The sequence below is a fragment of the Myotis yumanensis genome, unplaced genomic scaffold (assembly GCF_028538775.1).
Source record: "Myotis yumanensis isolate MYYU_CA2020_CCGP unplaced genomic scaffold, mMyoYum1.0.hap1 SCAF_12, whole genome shotgun sequence".
NCBI classification, from domain to species: Eukaryota; Metazoa; Chordata; class Mammalia; order Chiroptera; family Vespertilionidae; genus Myotis; species Myotis yumanensis.
The window spans coordinates 11,376,526-11,397,936 of record NW_027223763.1 but is presented as its reverse complement, the minus strand read 5'-3'; the positions used below and the strand labels follow the sequence as shown (position 1 = coordinate 11,397,936).

Below are 21,411 nucleotides of genomic sequence, written 5' to 3'. Positions count from 1 at the left end.
ATGCCACATAACAATTCATCCAAACAACAATAAGAAAAGACCAAAATATGCATGATCTTTGTCCAAATAATAGCTCCTTGGAACAGGGAAAACTACAGTGCTTAACCCCTGAAGGTTTGCAAAAGGAAAGCCTGGGAGGTGGCTCCACTGGCAAATGTTTCCTCTGGAACAGAAATATCGAGACTTTGCATTGCCAAGCCTTAAAAAGCTTCATGAGACACCTACACTGCTGACCTCATTTAAGTCTATTCAAACTGGCGTTTGTCCTTAACATTCTCAACCAGATCAGCCTGTCCAGGGTACAGACGACGGGGTGGCCAAGGGCTCCTACAGAACCATGAATCCACTAACCAGCTTCAGATGCTGATGAGGTCAACTGAACCCGAGGAGCTGAAGTCGGTTTCTGGTTCCTTCAAGGGTTGGCCACATACCAAAGTGGGCCAGAAATTCCTTCTTGTGTTTCACTGTGACAACCAGGCACCATCCAGCAACCCAAAAGCACCAGGAAAAGAAGGGTGAATTTGGATGTAGTCTCACGCTACCACTCCACTCCACTCTCAGGCCTGCCATGAAAAGCACCCTCCGGGGGTAGCCTTGTCCTCTGTCCTCTTGGCCCTGACACCACTGGCTTGAAGGCCTCCCCACTTCAGTCCCTCCTCACAGAGCAGCCTATGATGAGCCTTTAATCTAAAACGTAAATCTGATCATGTTTACAATACTCAATTGACTCCTGCAAAATCTGAACTTCCCCACCTGCTACTCATGCCCTTTTGTCGCCCAGCTCCAATGTTCCTACCTAGGCTCATTTCCAATCATGCCTTCACTCTCAGATGCACACAGTTCCTCCCCAGGATTCACACCTCAGAGCTTCTACCCTTAGTTCCTTAGCCTGAAAGGCTACTTTCCACCTTTGAGTCTTCCATCAAGATTTACTTCCAGCATCTTCAGGTCATGAAGCCTCATATATCAATCTTCTGCATCCCTATTTGTCCAGCACAAACCAATTCCCTCTATTTCCTCCATGATTATGTTCTCCTTCCAAACCAGCAAAACAGGACATTGCCTACATAAATACTTTTAATTTTAAAAATTAAATTATATTTAAAAAACCCACATTTTTTTTAAGTGGCATCATCCCACGTCACCGTACCACTGTCTCCTACGTAACATTTCTCTTTCTATGATTCACAGTAAAGTTTACTGAATTATCTAAACTTATCCCCTTTATCTCCTGGAATTCACTCTTTAGTTCTCTTCAATTGAGTTTCTGTACTCACCACTCCACCCAAACCAATCTTGTCAAGATCACCATTGACCTCAACATTGCTAACACAAAGAATCTTGAAGTATATAAAGAAATGCCTTTTCCTTGAGGTATTCTCTCAGATGCCATGGTGCCATGCCATCCTATCCCTTCTGGTTCCCAGCTCTTCCCACACAGATTCATGTCTTCTGCTTCCCTAACTCTTTACTAAATGTTGCCATGTTTCAGGGTTAGAGCTTAGGCCCTCTTTTTCTTATCTATCTACATCCTCTCATCTAATCCTAAGTCTTAAGTACAGATTTTAGAACATTTATGCACTAATGACTCAAACATTTCTTTAGATATGACCTCTTCTCTGAGTCCCAACAATGACATCTCTACTTAAATATCTGTTTAAAGTCATCACAAAATCAACATGTCTGAAACAGAAGTAATGGTTTCTCCCCACATTCCTTTCTTCTTCCTCTTAGTAAATGACAACATTGCTCAACAAAGGCTAAACTAAAACCTTCTGAATCATCACTCCTATTTTTTTAGCCAACTCACCAAAACCAAAAAAATTACATCTTATAGACTTTCATCTCAGAAAATTCCAAAAATCTACTTTTGCTCCATTACCAGCACCCTAATCCAAGCCATGATCACTGAGGTACTGCTCATTTAATCAGCTTTTTCTATGTCTGATTCCCAATCTTCCCTCCCCTAGAGTGCAGCTACAGTGGTCCTTTAAAAACATAAACTATATCAGACCACTTTCCTACCTAAAGCACCTCAATGGCTTCCCATGTCACATGGAACAAAATCAAAATCTGTAACATGGCCTATGAGTCCCTACTTTCTCTGAATGTCTCCTGTCACTATCCTCTTGCTCACTAGGTTCCATTCATTTATTTGTTCATCCATAAGTGCATCCATTCAACAAGAATCTGTTCCCTAAACAAGCCAAACTTGTTATTGCTTCAGGAACTTGCACATGTTACTCACTTTACTGGAATACTTTTTTCTTGGATTTTCTCACACTCTCTTCCTTTTAATCATTTAAGGCTCAATTCAAATAGTACTTCCTCAAATAATAACCCCGTCTACTTACAGTAAGCTCACATCCTATTCCCCACCCCATTAGAGAGCAGCACACCACTGTATTTTATTTCCTTTGTAGTATTATTCACTATCTAAAATGAAGTTTTATTTATGATAAGATTTATGGGAGTATGTCTCAAAGTGCACCTCTTTCTTTAGGATCAAGAGCTCTGCCTTGCCATATTGTGACTAATATTTATGAATGGATGAATGAATGAAAATGTACAGGATTGTGAGATATTTCTGAGCTGGCTCCAATCTTACCTCTATTTATATCCCCAATACTTAGGACAATGTCAATCTCAAAGCAGGTATTCAGTAAATAATGAATTAACAAAGTTCTTTTGGAGTTTCAGAATCTCTGTTATTGATTATATTGAAGATATCTCAAACCTGATTTGAATCTGTTTCAGCAGTCTGCTACACAAAGATTTTTATAAAAATATTAATTAGAATGAGATCATAATACAAATACAAGCACATATTAAGAGAAAAAAATATGCAATTCTATCTAAACCACCCCATAATATTTTTTTTCCTGTGAGACATCGTGACTCACCATCTGTCCTAATTTTTTTTTTTCTTAACTGAATTTGCAAAGAAATGAAATATCTAGGTAAAAAATGTGGTGCATACTAAACTGAAATTTAATAAAGAGATCTGATGGTCTTATGAATTGGAACTTGAAAATGCATAAAAATGCATTTACATCACCTTGAATTTAGTACAGTTATTTGAATGGCCTAAAAAGATTGTAAGCAAAGATAGTGATCCTAATAAATGACAATACATTCAATAGAAATGAATGTTCAAAGCCCTGAATGGGTTTTAGCCGGGTCTCTTTTGGGTTCAGTTCTATCTCCTGATAGGTAAGAGGGGATAAATGTCAGTACCACAATGGATTCTACTGTGGCCGCGAAATACGCCTAGCGTTCTAAGCATAGACAAGAGGAAGAGTAATATCTAGGATGCAAAGGCCTTTAAAAGTATGAACAGGAAATACAATGAGATTTGTCTTGGGTAATATACGCTAATAATAAGTGGAGAAAAGCCACCTGAAACATTCATATGCAGAAGAGTATGTGAAAGTGACAGAGTGATGAAAGGTAGCAAACTACAAACAGAATGTCAGTGGTTTTATTGTGATTTCATCAACCCCAAAGAAATAAACACATCAATAGGTTAAAAAAAGATAGAAAGAAAGAATAAAGAATGGGACCCTGTTTCAATAGCAATAGCATGGTCAAGAGAACGGGAGTCTAGAGTAGATGTCCTCTATTCTCCCTAAGGCTGGGGACAAGACACTTCCCTCTCTGGGCTGCACTTCCCCCTTCTGTAGACTGAGAAAGTTAAATCAGCTACCTTTAATTTAAGATCTCCTTCAATGAAGTCACTCTACTACATATTTGGTACTTGATACATTTTTTCTATTAATCATTAAAGTAATGTTGTTGTTGTTGTTTTTGGTCTGGAGATGGAAAAATGTGATCAGCAAAATGAAGACTGAGAAGGGTGCAGGTGAAACCATTCAGAGAAACACAGAAGAGAACTATAAGGAAAAGCAGATGAAATTAGGGACAGGAAATCAAAATTTGAAGCTCATCTCTGTCACTAACTTACTCTCCCGTACTGGGCAACACACATCATCATCATTCTGGGTTTCATTCTTGTCTGATAAAATGACAAAATCACTTTTCCTACCCATTTCAGAAAGTGGCTGTAATGATCAAGTAAAATAATGCTATGGAACATACTCACACATGTTGTTGTTTTCACATATTTTTATCACAGCTACAATTTAGAACTCATCTCCCAAATCGTCAAATGGCTTTTTTTAATTCATTGTTTAGGTCTCAACTCAACCATCACCTGCCTGGTGAGACCTTTTCTAACCACGCTATTTTCACTGCAGTCACCCGCTACCTCCCCCCCCCCCCCAGTCTATTTTATTTCCTACACAACATTATATTGCTTCTTCAAGAGTTTAATTGATCATTGCATTCTTTCTGAAACAGAAGAGCAGCCCTGGGAGAGCTAAAGGGTAGGCTGCTTTGCTCACTATTGCATTCCAAATCCAGGACATGGAAGACAATCTGAAAATATTTGCTGAATGAATGAATGAATAATTGATGGTTTTAGTGCTGCAAGAGTTTTAGAAATTATCTCATCCTCATGCTTCAGTTTAAAGTATCACAACTGAGATTCAGAGAGGTTAAGTGACTCATTGAATGCTGCACCGTTAATTATTATAGGCCCAAGGTTTGGGTTGACTGACTAAGGCTCATTTTATAAACATTGGAAATAATGCAATGTCAAACAAAAGTTGGTCTGTGAGAAATACATGCAGATGAGCATGAGAAAAACAGTGCTTTCAAGTAAAAGTCAGTGTGTACACACATCGTATCTGTTCTTCAATTCAGTGAAACAAGCTGCCCATCTGTCTCTTAAGACATCCTCAAGGTTCCAGAGAAGAGAGACTTTTGAGCAATGAGATGCTATGTTAGCAGTAACCAAGGAATCGAGGCCAAATCAGGGCCCCATGTGAAAACCACGCCCATCAACCCTGTCTGGCATAGCTGATGGTGACTAAGGTGACCACAGTGTGGTGCAAGAAACCTCCCACCCTGAGCTCTGATCAGTGTGGGCATCCAGGAAGACTATCCTCCTGCAATATGGTTCCTGTGAGTCCACAGGATGAGACATTGGAGCCACGGTGTCCTCCTTCTCCAAGTTGGTGATGCTCGGAAGAGAGAAGCCGAGTCACTGGGCAGGAGTGCACTGCACTCAGGTAAGTTTTCTTTGTCTTACATGACAGACCGGCTACTCTTCTGTCCTTTTAAAAGGATTTTGTGTTCATCTGAATCGATGTGCTCTTTGATTGATAGTGTTACACTGAGTTTTGTTCTTACAGAAATGTGAGCATATGTCTCTCTCTTCCCAATAAGGAATAAAGAATGGGAAGGAGAGAAAGGAGGAAGGGAGGGAGAAAGGGCAAAGGAAGAAAAGTAGGAAGAAAGGAAAGGAGGGGAAAATTGATTCTAAATCTTAAGAGTTATCTTGGAACATTTTAGATCCATCAAAACCCCTGTATTCTGATCAGAGATGATAAGGGTGGGCATCACTATTCATGTTCAGAAAAAGTTCCTAGGATTTGTGGTCTCTCTGCAATAAGTTTCCACCAACTGGAGAAGATGTTTGCCCAAACAAGAGTGTGAGATTGCAGATGGCATTGCTGGCTGCAGGTGCCAGAATGGAGGTCAGGGAAGTCTCCTCTGGCCCTGGAGATGGCTGGGCAGACCAATTCGAAGCCACTGGTGACTGCTGGGGCCCAAGCTAGGCAGCCTCATGAAGAGATGTCCACAGAGGTATGGAAACACTGAACCTAAGGAACTGAAGGCTCCCAGGGGACACAGTAGAAGCTCTTCTAACAAACTACAGTTGGTGTGAAAATGCAACAGGCTACCTCAGAAGATAGTTGTTCATTCAATGTTTTCTGAGGCTCAATGGCGTCAAGAAATCATCTGGTCCCTGCCTGCTTCCACAGCCTGCTCTTTGCTTTCTCTCATGCTCTTGTCCCAGCTCCAGGCAGGCTGAAATCCTGTCCACTTCCTGGGTGTCCCAGATTCTTCCTCCCCTCCCCACCTTTGCAGAAGCTTCCCCAATGTTTCTAGCCTTGCTTTTCCTAAGTTGAGCCTCCAACCATCCTTTCATCCAGTCTTACCGAGACACTCCTCTGGAAAATCTCTCCGGCAATCCACCCCAGAAGGGCCGGTTGTCCCTCTCTCTGTTCTCCATAGCATCATCTAATTTCCCAATTAAAATTATAGCCACTATGTAATAAGTATATTTGCTAAATGAATAATTGGATGGTGTGGTTCCTGTTAGGCACTGTGTTAAATGCTTTTAAATAGGCAATGTCCTTTAATTCCAGAAGAATCCTTTGTGTTTGGTGGTGTTATCCCCATTTCACAGACAAGGGAAATGGTCTTTAAAGAGTTTCATACAGCAAAACCCAAATCCTTATTCATCTGATTCCAAAACCCACTCCCTTACATCCACCACGTTGCCTAATCCATGTCCTTTGTGAGAATGTGGATACCGAGGGGGATCTAATGAGACCTCTGATCTGATTCTCCACGATGCCCTACCATTCTGTGGTACTTGGGGGGCTCTGGGGTCTGCTGTCACATCCCTGCTCTCCACCAATTAACGGGGTGTCCATGAGCAGCCCACTTCATCTCCGAGCCCCAGTTCCCTCTTCAGCAAGCTGGTGACCTGATGTCTTTGCAGACCTCAGGAGAATGGAATGAGAAGCTGCCTAGAAAATACCTAGCAAGGTGCCTCGCAGGAACAAAGGTTCTGGGGAAGATCCACGTCTCCCTCTCCCTAAAGGAAGCAATCTGTCTCAGCTACCTTGTGCCAGTTAAACTACACAGGCTCCATAACCTTTTTCAATTTTTAAAAGTAGAATCCAAGGTTTTTGTTGGCAAGTGATGGAGTATGTGGGGGCCCAGACTCCTGGCCCACAGTCCATTAGGGAATTTACCAGGGGAGCTCAGGAACCTTCCACTAAAGTACTCCCTTCAGAGGCAGTACTTACAAAGCCATCAATTTCCTTAACAAAGAGCCTCTGCTTAAATGCCCCTTCAAGCAGTGTTATTTACACAGCCATCCACTTCCTTTTGAATTCTCTGCCTGGGGGGTGGCCTACCTGCAGTCCTTTCCAGCTGCTAGTTAACTAGGCTGGTTCCCAAGAGGAAGCTAGCTGGACCTGGACTTCGGACTTCGTTTTGAAAGCAGTTGGATTTGGGGTTATCGGAGAGTTCTGGGGAGGGGGGGGATTTAAGTAACCACCAAAGTCACTGCTTCTATCCACCCCTTCTCCTGAAGTTGTAAAATGTTTGGACCTCATTAAAGAGTTATGACCACAGTCAGTACGGAGATAAAGGAGCCTTGCCATTGGAGCCAGTCTTTCCTTCACAGGAAGGTACAATCTGACTAACCCCCCCCCACCACCCCCCTTTAGTGGCAGAGCTGGGATCTGAACACAAGCAGCCCAGCGCTGACTTCGTGTAGAGAGGACCACTGTGAAGTGGAAAGTCAGTGATTCAGACAGGTCCATCGGACCCTAAAGGTCAACAAAGCTCTACTACACTTTGTTGCCTGATAAATAAAATTTAAGAAAGTTACTCTTAAGAAACAACCCTTTTAAAATACATACTTCCTGTTATGCCCAGATTTCAAGATTCCCAAGAAACCACATCAGGGAGCCAGCCAATCCAATGCAAAAGCATAAGAATCTGTATTTCAAGCTAGCTTGAGCTCTCCATCCACCAGACCCACCGACACATCAGCTAGCCAAGTGGCCAAGAGAGCCAACCCTGCCCAGAGACCGGTTATGTAGGGGGGGGTCGGAGTAAGGGGAGGAGAAAGGACCGCGCTCCGCCGATTGGCCAGGCGCAAGCCGGGCCTTGTTACACAGGATGTGGTCATATCTATGGCGCACACTTCCCTTGATTGTCATTGGTTAGTTTAAAATCCCGGGCATGGCCAGCAGAGGCCTGGGCTTCCGGGAAGAAGGCCGCACGTGGCCCCAACATGGAGGATACAGGCAAGATAGAGGGCAGAGCCCTCGCCCTTTCACTTCCCTCACTCATAGTCTGTACTTATGGAGCCACAAATTATTTACAAGGTCCTGGACTAAATCCTAGGAATCAGAGGAATTAACTGGGTCTCAGCATGCAGAGAGCTCAGAGTCTAGTGAACAGCGCAAGTAAGGAATTGACTGACTGACAGCATTTTGCTCTGAGGCACAAGATGCTGTGAGAGCAGGAAGGAACCCCACTAACCCCAACTCAACCTTACCCAGCATCAGAAGGCTTCCTTTAGGGCAGTGTTTCTCAACCTTCCTAATGCCGCGACCCTTTAATAGAGTTCCTCATGTTGTGGTGACCCCCAATTTCATTGTTACAAATTGAACATAATGAAAGCATAGTGATTAATCACAAAAACAACATGTAATTATATATGTGTTTTCCGATGGTCTTAGGCGACCCCTGTGAAAGGGTTGTTCGACCCCCAAAGGGGTCGCAACCACAGGTTGAGAACCGCTGCTTTAGGGCTAACACCTGGGTTGAATCTCTGAGGAGGAGGAACTGGTGGGGACACACCCCAGGCAGGGGAACTCTGAGAGCAAATGAAAGGAAGCTTGAGGCAGAGTCATAGGTGCAAAGCCCAGAAGATTCTGAAGCCCAAGGTACATCTGACTAGATCAGACCACTCCAGTCTTGATGCCTGATGCCATAGTAAGGAATTTAGATTTACCGTATTTTTCCGTGTATAAGACACCCGCCCTGTTTCCAACTGGTGTTGAAAGACAAAACCACTCTGAAGTCCCTTCAGGTCAGTTTCCAGGAGTACTTTGTGGGCCCTTGAAGAGCATCCCACTAGGGGGAGGTGGGTCTTAAAACATTGCCCCTTGCCCGGCTGGTGTGGCTCAGTGGCTGAGTATTGACCCATGAACCAGGAGGTTGCTGGTTCAATTCTAGGTCAGGGCACATGCCTGGGTGCAGGCTCAACTCCCCAGTAGGGGTCATGCAGGAGGCAGCCGGCTAATGATGTTTCTCTCTCATAGATGTTTCTATCTCTCAATCCCTCTGAGTCTAAACAAATCAATATAAACACATTTTTAAAAGCCCAAAAGACAAGCACTGCTCCTATCATGTCCTGATATTAGGACCTTACAGCAGCAGGCCCTGCTCTTGGTCTTACTGAGCCCAGCTGCCTAGGAAGCTGCCACCAACTCTCCCAACTCCACCTGGGGCGTTACTATGCCTACTGGGGCGGCCCCACCAATCCCTGCACATCCTCACTGACCACTGTCCTCTGCAGTCCTCCGAGGAAGGGTTTTGGCTCCTGCTTGTCACTCCCACCCACACCCTGCCTGGCGCCTGACTTCATATGCCGCAGGTGCTCCATGCAGACAGAGGAGTGAGACTGGTCTCAGCTGTCTTTGCAAGACCCCAACGCTGAGGGCAGAGGGCAGAGAAGGCAATTCTGGTGGTTGTGAGCAGGGCTGCACAGGCAGGGCATGGACTATTTTATCTTTCTGGCGAATTAAAATTGAAAACCCTTAAAATTATTATAATTTCAGATTTGCTTTATCTTAATTTCCCCTTGGTATTTAATCAGTAGCAGCCAGGAAAAAGGGGCCTTTAGTTTCTCCCTCTGTTAAGTAGTTAATGATCTGTAAACAAACACTCCAGATAGTGTTTCTTAAAGAGACCCTGGGATCTTTTTATGTGGAGATTCCTTTTGCACAGTCTATTGTTGTCCCTTCTCATTTTCTGTTTGCTGGTAGGCTGTTCAGCTCTGGAAAGTACACTTAAAAAATTAGATAACAATAATGATCAAGAGGTAGCATAAGTTTCGTAGCTCAGCCCGAGGGCCTAAGAGCCAGATCCCAGAGCCGAATCCTTTTCCTGGGGAGCCTTGAGTAAATTACTTAACATCTCTGTGCTTTTTCTTAATTTATAAAGTAGCCATAATATTAAAACTACCTCATAAGGTCAACGCAATTAATCAGAGGAGTTGATAGGAAAAAAGTGATTAAGTCAATTAAATTAATAGCAAGCTATTTCTGCTATTCTGACTACTGTTTGGGATGATGAGGTGGGGAGGGTGGTGATCTATATGCACATCTCATCACTCCCACTTGTTCCGAAGGTCTGCTAATTTGGAGGAGGATGCGGCTCTTACAGTTTTGGAGTTAGGCAGATCTTGGTTCAAATCCCAGCTCTGCTACTTAATAATCACCTGCTTTGAACAAGTCATTTCACCCGTTTGAGCCTCAGTTTCTCCTGGTGTAAAATTCAGGGGACAATCCCCACCTTTCTGCAGCCTCCCTCAGAAAGATCAAGGGAGGAGATTTCCGTGGCTGTGGGCCCAGCATGGGACGTTGCCGTCACCAAAGTGTTTTTCTCTTGTGGTGGTTTCCCAGCTCAACAAACAGTTTCTGAATGGAGGCCACTTTCTCAAAAGTCACTTAAACATTTGGGGGCTCTGTTGTGTCATCTGGAAAGTGGTTGGCAGGGGTGCTGTGAGCGTGAAATGAGACAAGGGAGTAGAGGTTCTCCAGGGGAAATCAGGGTGCTGCCCAGGCTCCTGGCCACTCTTTTCTGCCTCAAAGGGTCATTTGATTCAGGACGCCAGACACTGACTGGGGACCCAAGGATGGACACGATGACATCTTTTCTCATGAATGAGGAAAACGGATGTGTCCATGGAAAATGTGGTGGCCAACACAATTATAGCTGTGCTGCTCCAGGCCCAGGGGTGAGACGGATGGGGTGATACCCTCACCTCTCTCCCCTCTGCCTCGATGGCTCCCTAACTGGACATTCTTTCACCCACTAGGTACTCACGCATCCTTACCAGCAGTTGGGTAGCAACTCTTTCTGTACAGGGCCAGACAATAAATGTGCTGGCTTCATGGGGGCCATCCAAGACCTCTGTTGGAGCTGCTCCACTCTGTCTTTGTAGCGGCAAATATCTGAATCAAGGGGAATAGTTCTCTTTCAAGCAACTGCATCTACCCAAACAGGCAGCAGGTAGGGTTTGGCTGGGACAGTAAGTAGCTTTCAGATGCCTGCTCTATGCAAACATGCACTGGCCGACAGGGCTTGGCACTGAGGACAGAATGCACACGTGGGAGCTGCCTTTTTCTCCTTCCATGCCATGAGCAACAGCCTGGCCATGGCCTTCAAGGCCCTGAAGGGTCAGAGTCTGCCAGGGTCCCGCCCCTGCTCTCTCTCCTTCCCTGCCATCTGGCCATGCTGACTTTCTTTGACCTCTTCCAAAGCTCTTTCCTGCCTGGAGGGTTTAACGGTCTGACCTTCTTGCAGTCCTCACTCCATCCCCTGCCCCACTGCTCCCTAATTTGTCCACTTCCTAGTTAGCCTTCAAGTCACAGGTTAAATGTCGTGTCTTCAAGGAGGCCTTTCCTGACCCCTCAAATAGGAAGGAGGACCTGCACTTACACACCTCCGATATGTCCATGCAGGGGCATTCTCAACGATTGTTTTCAGTAATGACTAGTGTCATATCCCTGGCCTCTCTGGTCTCCCTGGTTCACTGCTGGTTTCCTTGCAGCTAGCACAGTGCCGGGCACACAGCAGGCATCTATGGTCTGGGAACGGGTGACCTGGTGTGACCCGGCAGCCAAGTTGCACTGCCTTCTGTCTGGTTCTCTGTGTGAGTGAGAGCACGAAGCTGATTTATTCTGCAGGCGAGGGCAGTGGGGTTTTCACACCATCCCGGCTGCCTATCCATCATCTTATTTTAAGCACATTACTTTTCTCCAAAAAGAAAAGAGGAGGCAATTAGGTCTATATCCCTCACTTGCTTAATATTTCACTTTCCCTCAGGACATTCCCTTCAAGTGGAGATCACGCTCATGAATATTAAATGTCTCTTCCAGCCGAACATGGTCCCCAAGAAAGAACATAGAGCCAGGACCTACTGAAAGGCCCACAGGGACACTTGGCCCCCGGGCCTCTCCCCTGTCCCCGGCTCCTAGGTCAGGACTGCAGAGAGGCACAGCCAGGCACAGGCATGAGCAGGCAGGCTTCTGGTCGCTTGCAATGCCACAAAGAAGCCCTTGTTCCTGGCTACCCAGATTCACCTGCCTTGGACGAGGGCTGCCTTTCAAAGACACACATCAAAGTTTGATCCCTATTCCTCGAATTCAGGCAAGCTCCAAGGCCTCCGTGCCTGACCCCTCCCTGAGAGTCAGGAAGCTGCCGGGCCCAGGGCTAGAATTGCTCCCTTCTGGCCTCAGAGGCCCTCCTGTTTCTTTTCATTCCAGCCCGGCCTCTCTGTGGGGTAGGCCTCCCGGGTTTCCAAAGGAGGTGGTAAACTGTGGTCTGAGGCTGAAGGCAGGCTTGATCCTAACCGGTGCTGACTCCAGGGTGTTTGAATGCATCCATCAGACCTCCCGGTAGAGGACTTCAGATCTTTGGTCCGGCCCGCATGGCAGCCTTCCACCCCATCGCCTCCTTTTCCTGCGCCTTTGTCCCCTTGCTGACCCCCTTTGACCCTCTGGGTTAAAGGAATTCCTTTCTCCTCCCCAAGCCCTCATTTCTTTTAAAATGCACAGTTTAAAAACAATAATGATCTGGGATTTAAATTCTAGAAGTCAGAGCTGAAAGGGTCCCTAGAGCTCCTCCAGCTCACCGCCATCCCTTTCTAGTCACTTTGCATAAGGTACTACCACGTGCTGATGGCAGGGCCCGGTTCAGGACCATTTTTGCCAGAGATGGATTGGCACCTTTGCATCACTTGCAGGTGAGATGGGACTTGAGAAAAGGAAAGATGAAGTGGCACTGACGCGTGTTTTTGAATGTTCACTAACTGCCATGCATTGTGCTAAACACGCTACAGACCTTATTTCCTCCTTTCTCTCAACAGAGAGACGGTGTGTGAAAATGATGTCCATTTTTCAGAAGAGAAGGCTGAGACTCAGACGGAGGACGGGAGATGACCAAGACGACCCAGAAGTAACCAATAGGTATTTGAGCTCAGGCTCCTGTCTCTAACACACTCCCCTAAGTGACAGCTTCCCCTTATGCTAAAAAACAACACGGCTACTGTCACAGGAGAGTGAGCTGTTAAAAACGAAAATACAGCCCCAAACCCAGATTGGCCTTATGTCGAGGGCACGGGCTCTGTGCAGTGGAACATTTATGGGGTGGTAATAACGGAAGGTTGTCGTTTTCATGACTCATGAAACAGGCACAGGAAGGACATGTGCATTCACTTTCGCTTCCTGCTGTGAGTCAATGGCACCAAAGCAGAAACAGGGAAAAGGAGGCTCTCAAGAAGTTGGGGTTTTTTTTTGGGGGGGAGGAGGGGTTCCTCTGGATATTGACAAGGTCTTTAAAGGCAGGCAGATGGTCACTGGTACATTGGACAGTTGGTCAAGCCTCTCTGAACCTTAGTTTCCTCCTCAGTAAAATGGGATGATAACAATGACAAAAATAAATAAATAAATAAAGGCAGATGGGATTGAAGCCTCCTATGACTTAGCTGGCTGCTTTACTTAAGGCAATTCACTTCATCTCTCAGTGCCTCACTGGTCTCACCGGCCAAATGGGCATTATTATTCTGATTACACAGAGCGGCTGGGAGGCTGAATAAAATCACTTTAAAAAGGGGCTCTTAATACAAAGGCTGATACAGTTGCGTGCCTCATAAATACAGCGACTTCATGGTAAGTGTGCAGGTCTGCCTAGGGACTGTGAATCGCACCTCTGCTATTTCTAGCTATGAGACCTTGGGCAAGTTACTTAACCTCTCTGAACCTCAGTTTCTTTCCTCTGCGAAACTGAAATAATAATATCATTTATCCAGGGTTCCTGGGAGGATTACTACAACCCGTTATTAACTATACTAATAACATTAATTATAGCAGTGGTAGCAAACACATATGTAAGATTTACCAGGTATTGCTGTTTTTAAATGCTTTACCTATATAACCTCATTTCATTCTCAAAACAACTGTAAAAAGTAGAAACTATTATTAGCCCATTTTACTGATGATAAGTCTGAGGCACAAATAAAAAGTGTCTGGGCCAGACGTTTCACCCAGAATCCACATGGGTGAATACCCATATCCATCTTAATCCATCATTAATCCTTAAGCCATAGGTCATCATGCCAGTGCTAAGCATGCCACCTCTCCTAGCTGACAGCACCATGATCACCTTCATCACCACCACGACCACTAGTATTTCTCTTTTCTTCTTTTAAAGGTCTGTCTTCCACCCAAGGGAAGCTTTATTTCAAGAAGGCATTTTGGCGAAAGTTACTATGCCTTCTACAGCAGGAGGGCTGAAGGAATACAGGCCAGGAGAAGTTTTATTTTGTTTTGTTTTAAAATTTTTCATTTTTCATTTTTTTTGGTAAGGTGAGAGGTGGGTCATCTGTACCGATTTCATGTTGTTAGAAAGAAAAATAACAATAACTGTGACTCCCGGCAGAGCCCATTCCTCCTCCCCCTCCCCCTCTCCCTTCCCCTCCCAGATGCTGTTTCCCTTTTAGTCACTGTTGTTCTAAAGGCTCATCAGAACATTCACCAAGAAGAGGAGGCCATTCATCTTTTTGTTTTCCTTTCTGCACTTGGCTAGGATCAGGCCAGGGCGGCCTGACAGAGGGGCCACGAGGCTGGGTGACCTGCGCCCCTCCCAGTGACTGCTGGGAGGCGAATGGACCCCTCCGCCTCTCCCTTATCTGCCTTGCAGATAACTGAGTTATTGGCCCCTGCAGTAGGACTGGGCAGGGGATGCTCCGTGAGGACCAGAGACAATGTAATGCTAGTGGCAGGGAATGAGCGAGAAAAAGAGACGTCCAGTGGATGTGCACATCTGGGAACGACAGCATGGGGGGTCCCTGTGCTTTGTTTTCTTAACTATATACCAGCGTCAGGCAGAACTGGAAACCCCCACGCCTTCAGGTGTTGGACAATCTGTGTCCGAGAGGAAGAGCAGCCTTCGGGCCCTCAGCCCAACTGCTTTCGTTTCACAAAGAGAGAAACTGAGGCTCTGAGGCTTCCGAGTCTAAATGGGGACCTGCACCCAGCTCTCCTGACGGACACAGGACGGGAGGAAAGGGGCCCCCACCAGTACAGCTCCCCTCATGGACTCACTGTCGTCGCAGAAGGTAGCTCATTTCCAGCAGTGGCTCGAGATATGTTACTAAGTGTAACCCCTTTGGTGATGCTTCTCATTTTGTCCCACTAATTTGACCACTGCCTTCCCTCCTCCAGCTGCTATCAGCAGCCTGTCTGTAGCTCATGACTCAGAGCTTAGAGACAGAATCCCCACGCTGCCGAACAATGCCTCCAGCCAGTGCCTGCTGGGTGGGGGGGCGTTATCATTTTACTGATACCACATTTTTTAACTGACATCTCAGGCCTGGTGTATGTTATATTTTAAAGGAAGGGGGGAGACGAGATAGTTTCCACATTGCCAGGATATAGCATGCATTGCCCAAGAGGTCTTGTGGGTGGTATTCCTCTTAACAAGCAACTTGCCATGTTGCAAGGGGGACGAGGGTCCTGGGGGTGGGAAAGTGGGACAGGGACATCCCAGGCTGTTGCATAATAACATATCGGCACCCTGGGAATACTCCTGGATGTGTGGGCTTCTGAAAAGTGAATGCAAACGCCACCATAAATCTGGCACCCCCTCACATGGGTGGGGGTGGTACCAAACCCAGGGAAAACATTCGCCTACTAAATGGTCAGTGCCAAAAAATAGAAAAAGGAGAGAAGGAAGGAAGTCCCTCAGATGGGGAGGCAGAGTGCAGAGTAGAAAAGGCAAAGGCTCTCCACTTCATCTGGAGAGAGGATCCCCTTCTCTATGAGCTGTGTGACCTTGGGCAAGTTAAAACATCACTGTAGGTCTAAGATCTTGCATCTGGATACCAGAGACCTCACATCGGTTCACATTATACAAAGGTGCATGACACTTCATGGGTATCGATAAATAGTGGTTGTTGCTGATACACACAAACATACTCCCCAGCTCCCCTCCCCCCACACACACACTGAGAAAAGTAATAGTTAATGTGCATCAAGCAGGTCTAACTTGCTAAGAATAGGGCTAAAACTCATAGTATCTTATGACAACAATTTTTGGTCAGGATTCTAAGTGACAACAGAAACCAACTTGGCTAACTTCAGCAAAACAAGCAAACAAGCACACTCTATTCAGAGAACATTGGATACTTATGGAAGACTCTCTGGGAGGGCTGGAGAGCTAGCCTTGCAGGCTCTGAAGCCCAATTCCAAGCTCAAGATGAGGTCCGATGACTGGTCTTGCGAAGACATCTCAGAGCTGCTGTTACACACAGAACCTTCATCCCTAATGCTGGATGCTGTCGTTGGTACTTTGGAAATGCAGGGGGTGTGGCCACTGCCACCATCTTTTATCAAAATGGTTTCTGTAGGGTCACTCTGTCTTCTGATTCAAAGTCTTGGGTTGGTGTCTGATTGGGGGTCAGGAGGAGAGTGCAAGTCTTGTGCCCACACTCAGCTACAAGGGGGGCTGGGAGATGCTTGTGTTTTCAACTTTGGTCGTGGTGGTTGGACTCTGCCTCATTATCATTACAACAAAGAGTTCTTTTCTAAACCTAGGGAAGGGAGTCAAATAAGAACTATCTACAAATTGGTAAATAACTGCCACAGTTGAGTCCCAGGATTTTTACCATTTTCTGGATGAGAACATTGAAGCTTAGCCAAGGCCCCATGTCTAAACTATGGTATGAGCCAAGCCAGTCTCACTCAAGCCAGTTCTGTGGGCCACTATCTTGACCACTGTCTTGACAAATGTAATGATGCGAACAATGTCCACCTTGGCAAAGCCTCCCACGCTCCAGCCCCCTTTCTCTGACTCATTAGAGCTGGATCTCTGGGGAGCCAAAGATGCATGTCGATTCTTGCACTGCTTTTCTTAGAGGAAGATGGTTTTCTAGATTAAAGATGTGGAGTTTGTCCTTGGAATATAGTTCCTGGGAGCTGAGATCTCTGGGTAGATAGAACCCTTTTCTTCTTGGGATGCCCTGTGTCTCTGTGAGTTTCTCTAATAATAAATGGTGAGGGCGGGGGGCATATTGGAGATCTTTCCTGTAGCACAAGCCACACTCAACATACAGGGGCAACAGGGAACCTTCCCTGGACACCACCCACACCCGACAGTTTTGTATGCCCTTCCGTTATGTACCCCATGAACTGTCCTGCAACACTATGTTCCCCATTCACCCCGGGAGCCCCACAAGACCAAGAGCTACTATTTTGCAAGTAGTTTACCACCATGAGCTCTGGAGTCAGGCTCTCTGGGTTTGAGTCCCCAGTTCTACCATTTAACTGCCTCTCCTTAGTTCACTTCCCCGTGCCTCAACTTCCTCTTTTGTAAAAGCAGGACACTAATGGAATTGTTATGAGAGTCAGTTTATAAATATGCTTGATATATAATAGACTAGAGGCCTGATGCACAAAATTTGTGTAAGAGTAGGCCTTCCTTCTCCTGGCTGCCGGCACCAGCTTCCCTCTGGCACCCGGGACCCGGGCTTCCCTCCAGCACCCAGGACCTGGGCTTCCCTCACAGCCCCGGCTTCGTCCAGAAGGTCGTCCGGAAGGACGTCCAGTCTAATTAGCATATTATGCTTTTATTATTATAGATGTTCAATAACTATCATCCATCAGCGGCAGAATAGGCGGAATCTAGTAGAAAATGTCAGTATAAAAATGGATCTATTAGGGTCCAAATCTCATTCTCTTACAAACTTTCTCATCATCACGCCTTTCCTCTGAAGCATTTCCGTTAATGCCGTGTGCAAATCATTGATCTAGTCCACACCAGCTATTTTGTCCAAAGTATAGGCGGGGAAGTGAGGCCCAAGGACGTATGGCAAGCTGGGGCTGGACTCGCTGTCCAGTGCTATTTCTAACAGAGGTTCCCAGGCCCCACCACTGTATGCTTTCAATTCGGTTCTTTTTCTGAGAAATGATGAACCATGTCCTAATTTTCACTTCCTCTCTGCACCAGACTCCCACCACCAAGAGCATCAAAGACTCCAAATCCATAAACCAGGGGTCAGCAGATGTGGTCTGTAAAGGGCTGGATAGTAAATAGTGTAGGCCTTTTGGCCCATAGGTCTCTGTTGCAACCACCAAATTCTGCTGCTGTAGCAGGAAAGCACAGCAGACAATATGTAAAGGAAGGGTGTGCTGTGTTCCAGTAAGGCTTTATTTACACATGTAAGCAGTTGGCCGACTTTGGCCCATGGAAGGTATTATGCAGACCCTTTCCATGGACAAGAAGCTTCTCCTGTAAGGGCTACTTATTTTTGTTTATGGTTGCCTAGTGCTCAAGCAGCATAGAACATGATGTCAGAACCCAAGCATCCCTTTAGGGTACCATATCCTACCTTCCCACATCCTACCTTTCTCCCAGAAGCACTTGAATCACATGCCAACTTAGTGCAAGTAAAATAGGTAGCTACTTCCCAGCATGACCTGAGAGTCATGTTGGGTGTCATGAGGATGACAGCAAAGGTGAGGATTTGGTTAGGGTAGAGCTTGTGACTATGAGAAATAATAATCACACACCTTGAAAATCACACAAGGGAAGAGCAGTCAAAACTCTTAAAAACCACCTCACTCAATCCTTTCAAGTTACAGAAGGTAAACTGAGGCCCAGGCTAAGAAAGCAATTTGGTCAGCATTATCCAGCAAGTTCTCACCACAGCTAGGACCAGAGCCTGGTTTTCTTCATTTTAGTCCAAGGCTCCTTCCACCCCACCACTCGGCTAACATCAGGCTTTTATACATCCCGACAAACTGAAACCAATGGAGGAGAAGGAAAAAAACATACCACCTTCTGCCATTTAAAAACCCAAGGTCTTGGCTAGAAACTCTCCTGTCCTCCCTCCCTCCACAACTTTCCTTCCTTCTATCCACAAGCAGTAGTGGGACCCCTCTATGGTGCTGCTGGGCCCCTACTTGGTGCTAAGGAGATAGTAGGTGCTCAATAAATGTGTGCTGCGACTGGAATAAAAGGTAACTTATATTATTTACCTCAGGGAGCTCACAATTTACCAGGAGAAGGTCTAAATGCACCGGAATGCACTGCAACTGTGAGGACCCCATGACATTTCCTCCCCTTTCGTCCTAGAAAATTGCCTTTCAGTGAGAAATCTTCCCAGCACTGTTTCCATTCCCCCCACAGCTGCCCCTGCCCTCCTCAGATAGAGCACCTCTGTCTTTTGTACTTGCAAATGATTTGTGATTAGTTTTCACCTCCAGCCCAGGGGATTAGCCTGGGGACCTTTGATCTTCAGGTATCGATTTGCATCTTAAAGGAAGTATGATCTCATCTGGGCCAGCTCAAAATTCCATCCCTGCCCCCCAACCCCTGTCTGTTTACCAGCCCCAGGCTGGCCAGGGCCTCCCAAGTGGGGCTGAAACAACAAGATCAGCCAGACTCCAAGAGGAGGCCTAGGGAAGGTGGGAAAAGGACCTTTGCTTTCTAAACACAGGCTGGTCTGCTGTTCCCTCTTCCTCGAGTCAGAAAAATGCCCAAGGCTGGCAATGTGCTGGTGGGAGAGGGTGGGGAGAAAGGGGCCGGTGGTCCCTGGATCCTAGAGGGAGGTTGTGTAGCCAAATGGACTGAGCACATGCCTAAGAATCAGACAAAATGAGGTCCAAGTCCTGGTTTTGTCTCAAATCACTCCTGACCTGTACGATTCTGGGCAAGGTTTATAATCTCTCTGGCTTTTGATGTTTCTCATCTCTACAGCAGGAATAAAAGCCTTAAAAATCTATACTACTAACCATCCTGGACAGCTGGTGTGAAGAAGAGCAATACTGTGTGTAAGGTGAAGTTAGGTCAACAGAGTTCCCAGTCACCTCTGTCCTCTATGAGAACTTACGCTACCCAGGGCAGGGATGTACTTGCCCTTTGTTTCCATTGCTGTATTTCCTGGTGCCTAAAACAGTGCCTGGCCCATAGGAGGCACTCAATACATATTTGCAATATAAGGGAGTGAAACTTCATTCAGTCACAACTATTGCTGTTACTGTAACTGGTCAAGGATTCCTCACTGTTCATCCCTAGCCAGGCCCAGGGAAATGACAAAGACTTACCAATGCAATTGAAGGAAACTTCCTGTCGGCAGAACAGGGAGCAGCCATCACCATTGATCTTATTCATGTCATCGCATTCTTCACCTTGGCCTCTGCAGAACACATAGGAGAGAAAGGGATCTCATCAGCTTCAAAACTACAGCAGGATGTGGATGTGGCAAAGTCCCCTGCAACCCAGGCCTCAGGCAAGTCCCTTTCCCTGTGTAAGTCTCTGTTTCTTCATCATCAAGATGAGATGCTTAAAAGGTGTACATCTGTCGGATCCCATGCCATTTGCCTTATTTTTTGTTTCTGATGACAACAAAATTTCTGTTTCAAACACATTCTCTGAGATCTCAATCAGCTAAGTCAGCAAGTCAGATGGGAGTAAGATATGGATGAATGAACAAATGAATGAACAGACCTTGCTGCACTGTGTCCAGAAAATGTCACTGCCACTTTAAAACGATGGATTTAAAGAACATTTTGGCATTTCTAAAATATAAATGTTGTGTTCACTATGCCCCGTGTCCACCCTCTCCCCACTTTCCCAATGCTCTTAAAGGTCAAGATTTTTTTTCCCTTCACATGCTCAAGCTGGGTTTCCTTTTATCAGAAAATTTTGCCTTCTCCATAGGTGTGTTGTCTGCTGGCATCAAGAATGCCTAGGCCTGTGGAACTAACTATGCTTCTAGGAAATAAAAATGCCTCCTCTTGTTTATTTTAGGAATTGTTTTCACCACCTGAGGATGATTCTGCAGAGGTTAGGATGGAAAGAAAATGAGCAATGCTCTTGGAAATGGACCTAGGAGAAAAGAGAGGAATAATAACAAAGAGATTCAATGAACTGGAGGAATAAAAACGGAAAGATTCAATGAACTGCTGATTTAAAAAAAAATTCCCATCCTCTGAGAAATAGAAATCTTGGGTTTTGACTCCCATGGTCCAAACTGGCTGTGTGATCTCCAACAAGTCACTGGATCTGTCTGATCCTTCTATCTTGGACAATGTAAACCAATGAACATGCAAAATAACTGAAAATGCTCTGGCTCAGTCACAGTTGCTATGGTTCGAGTCCTTAGTAGTTGGATGTAGCTAGTGGTTACTGTGTTGGACAGCACAGAAGAGATTTCCATCATTGCAAAAAAATCCACTGGAAGGTACTATTCTAGATGCCGATGCTCCATTTTCTCACTGGTTAAAATGGAGGTAATTATACTTACTCCTTAGAGTGCGTGTAAGAATGAGATGTGATGGCAAGTGACTGGCACGGTGTGTGACACACAGTAGATGCTCAGGGGATCACAGCCCGTTCCCACTCTGTCCTGGGAGGTCTCTGCAAAGTGTGTGGCAGCTGTCCGCCCCTCCCTCCCTGGAGACCAGC

The 21,411-nt window shown here is 45.7% G+C and overlaps 1 protein-coding gene across 1 annotated transcript in view; it reads right to left on the bottom strand.

Moving 5' to 3' along the window:
• PAPPA (pappalysin 1) overlaps positions 1 to 21,411 on the bottom strand; it is a 222,900-nt gene that overhangs the window by 98,442 nt on the left and 103,047 nt on the right. The window contains exon 9 of the mRNA XM_070430787.1: positions 20,049 to 20,140. Coding sequence (XP_070286888.1) covers positions 20,049 to 20,140 — 92 coding nt within the window. The remainder of the gene's footprint in view (positions 1 to 20,048; positions 20,141 to 21,411) is intronic.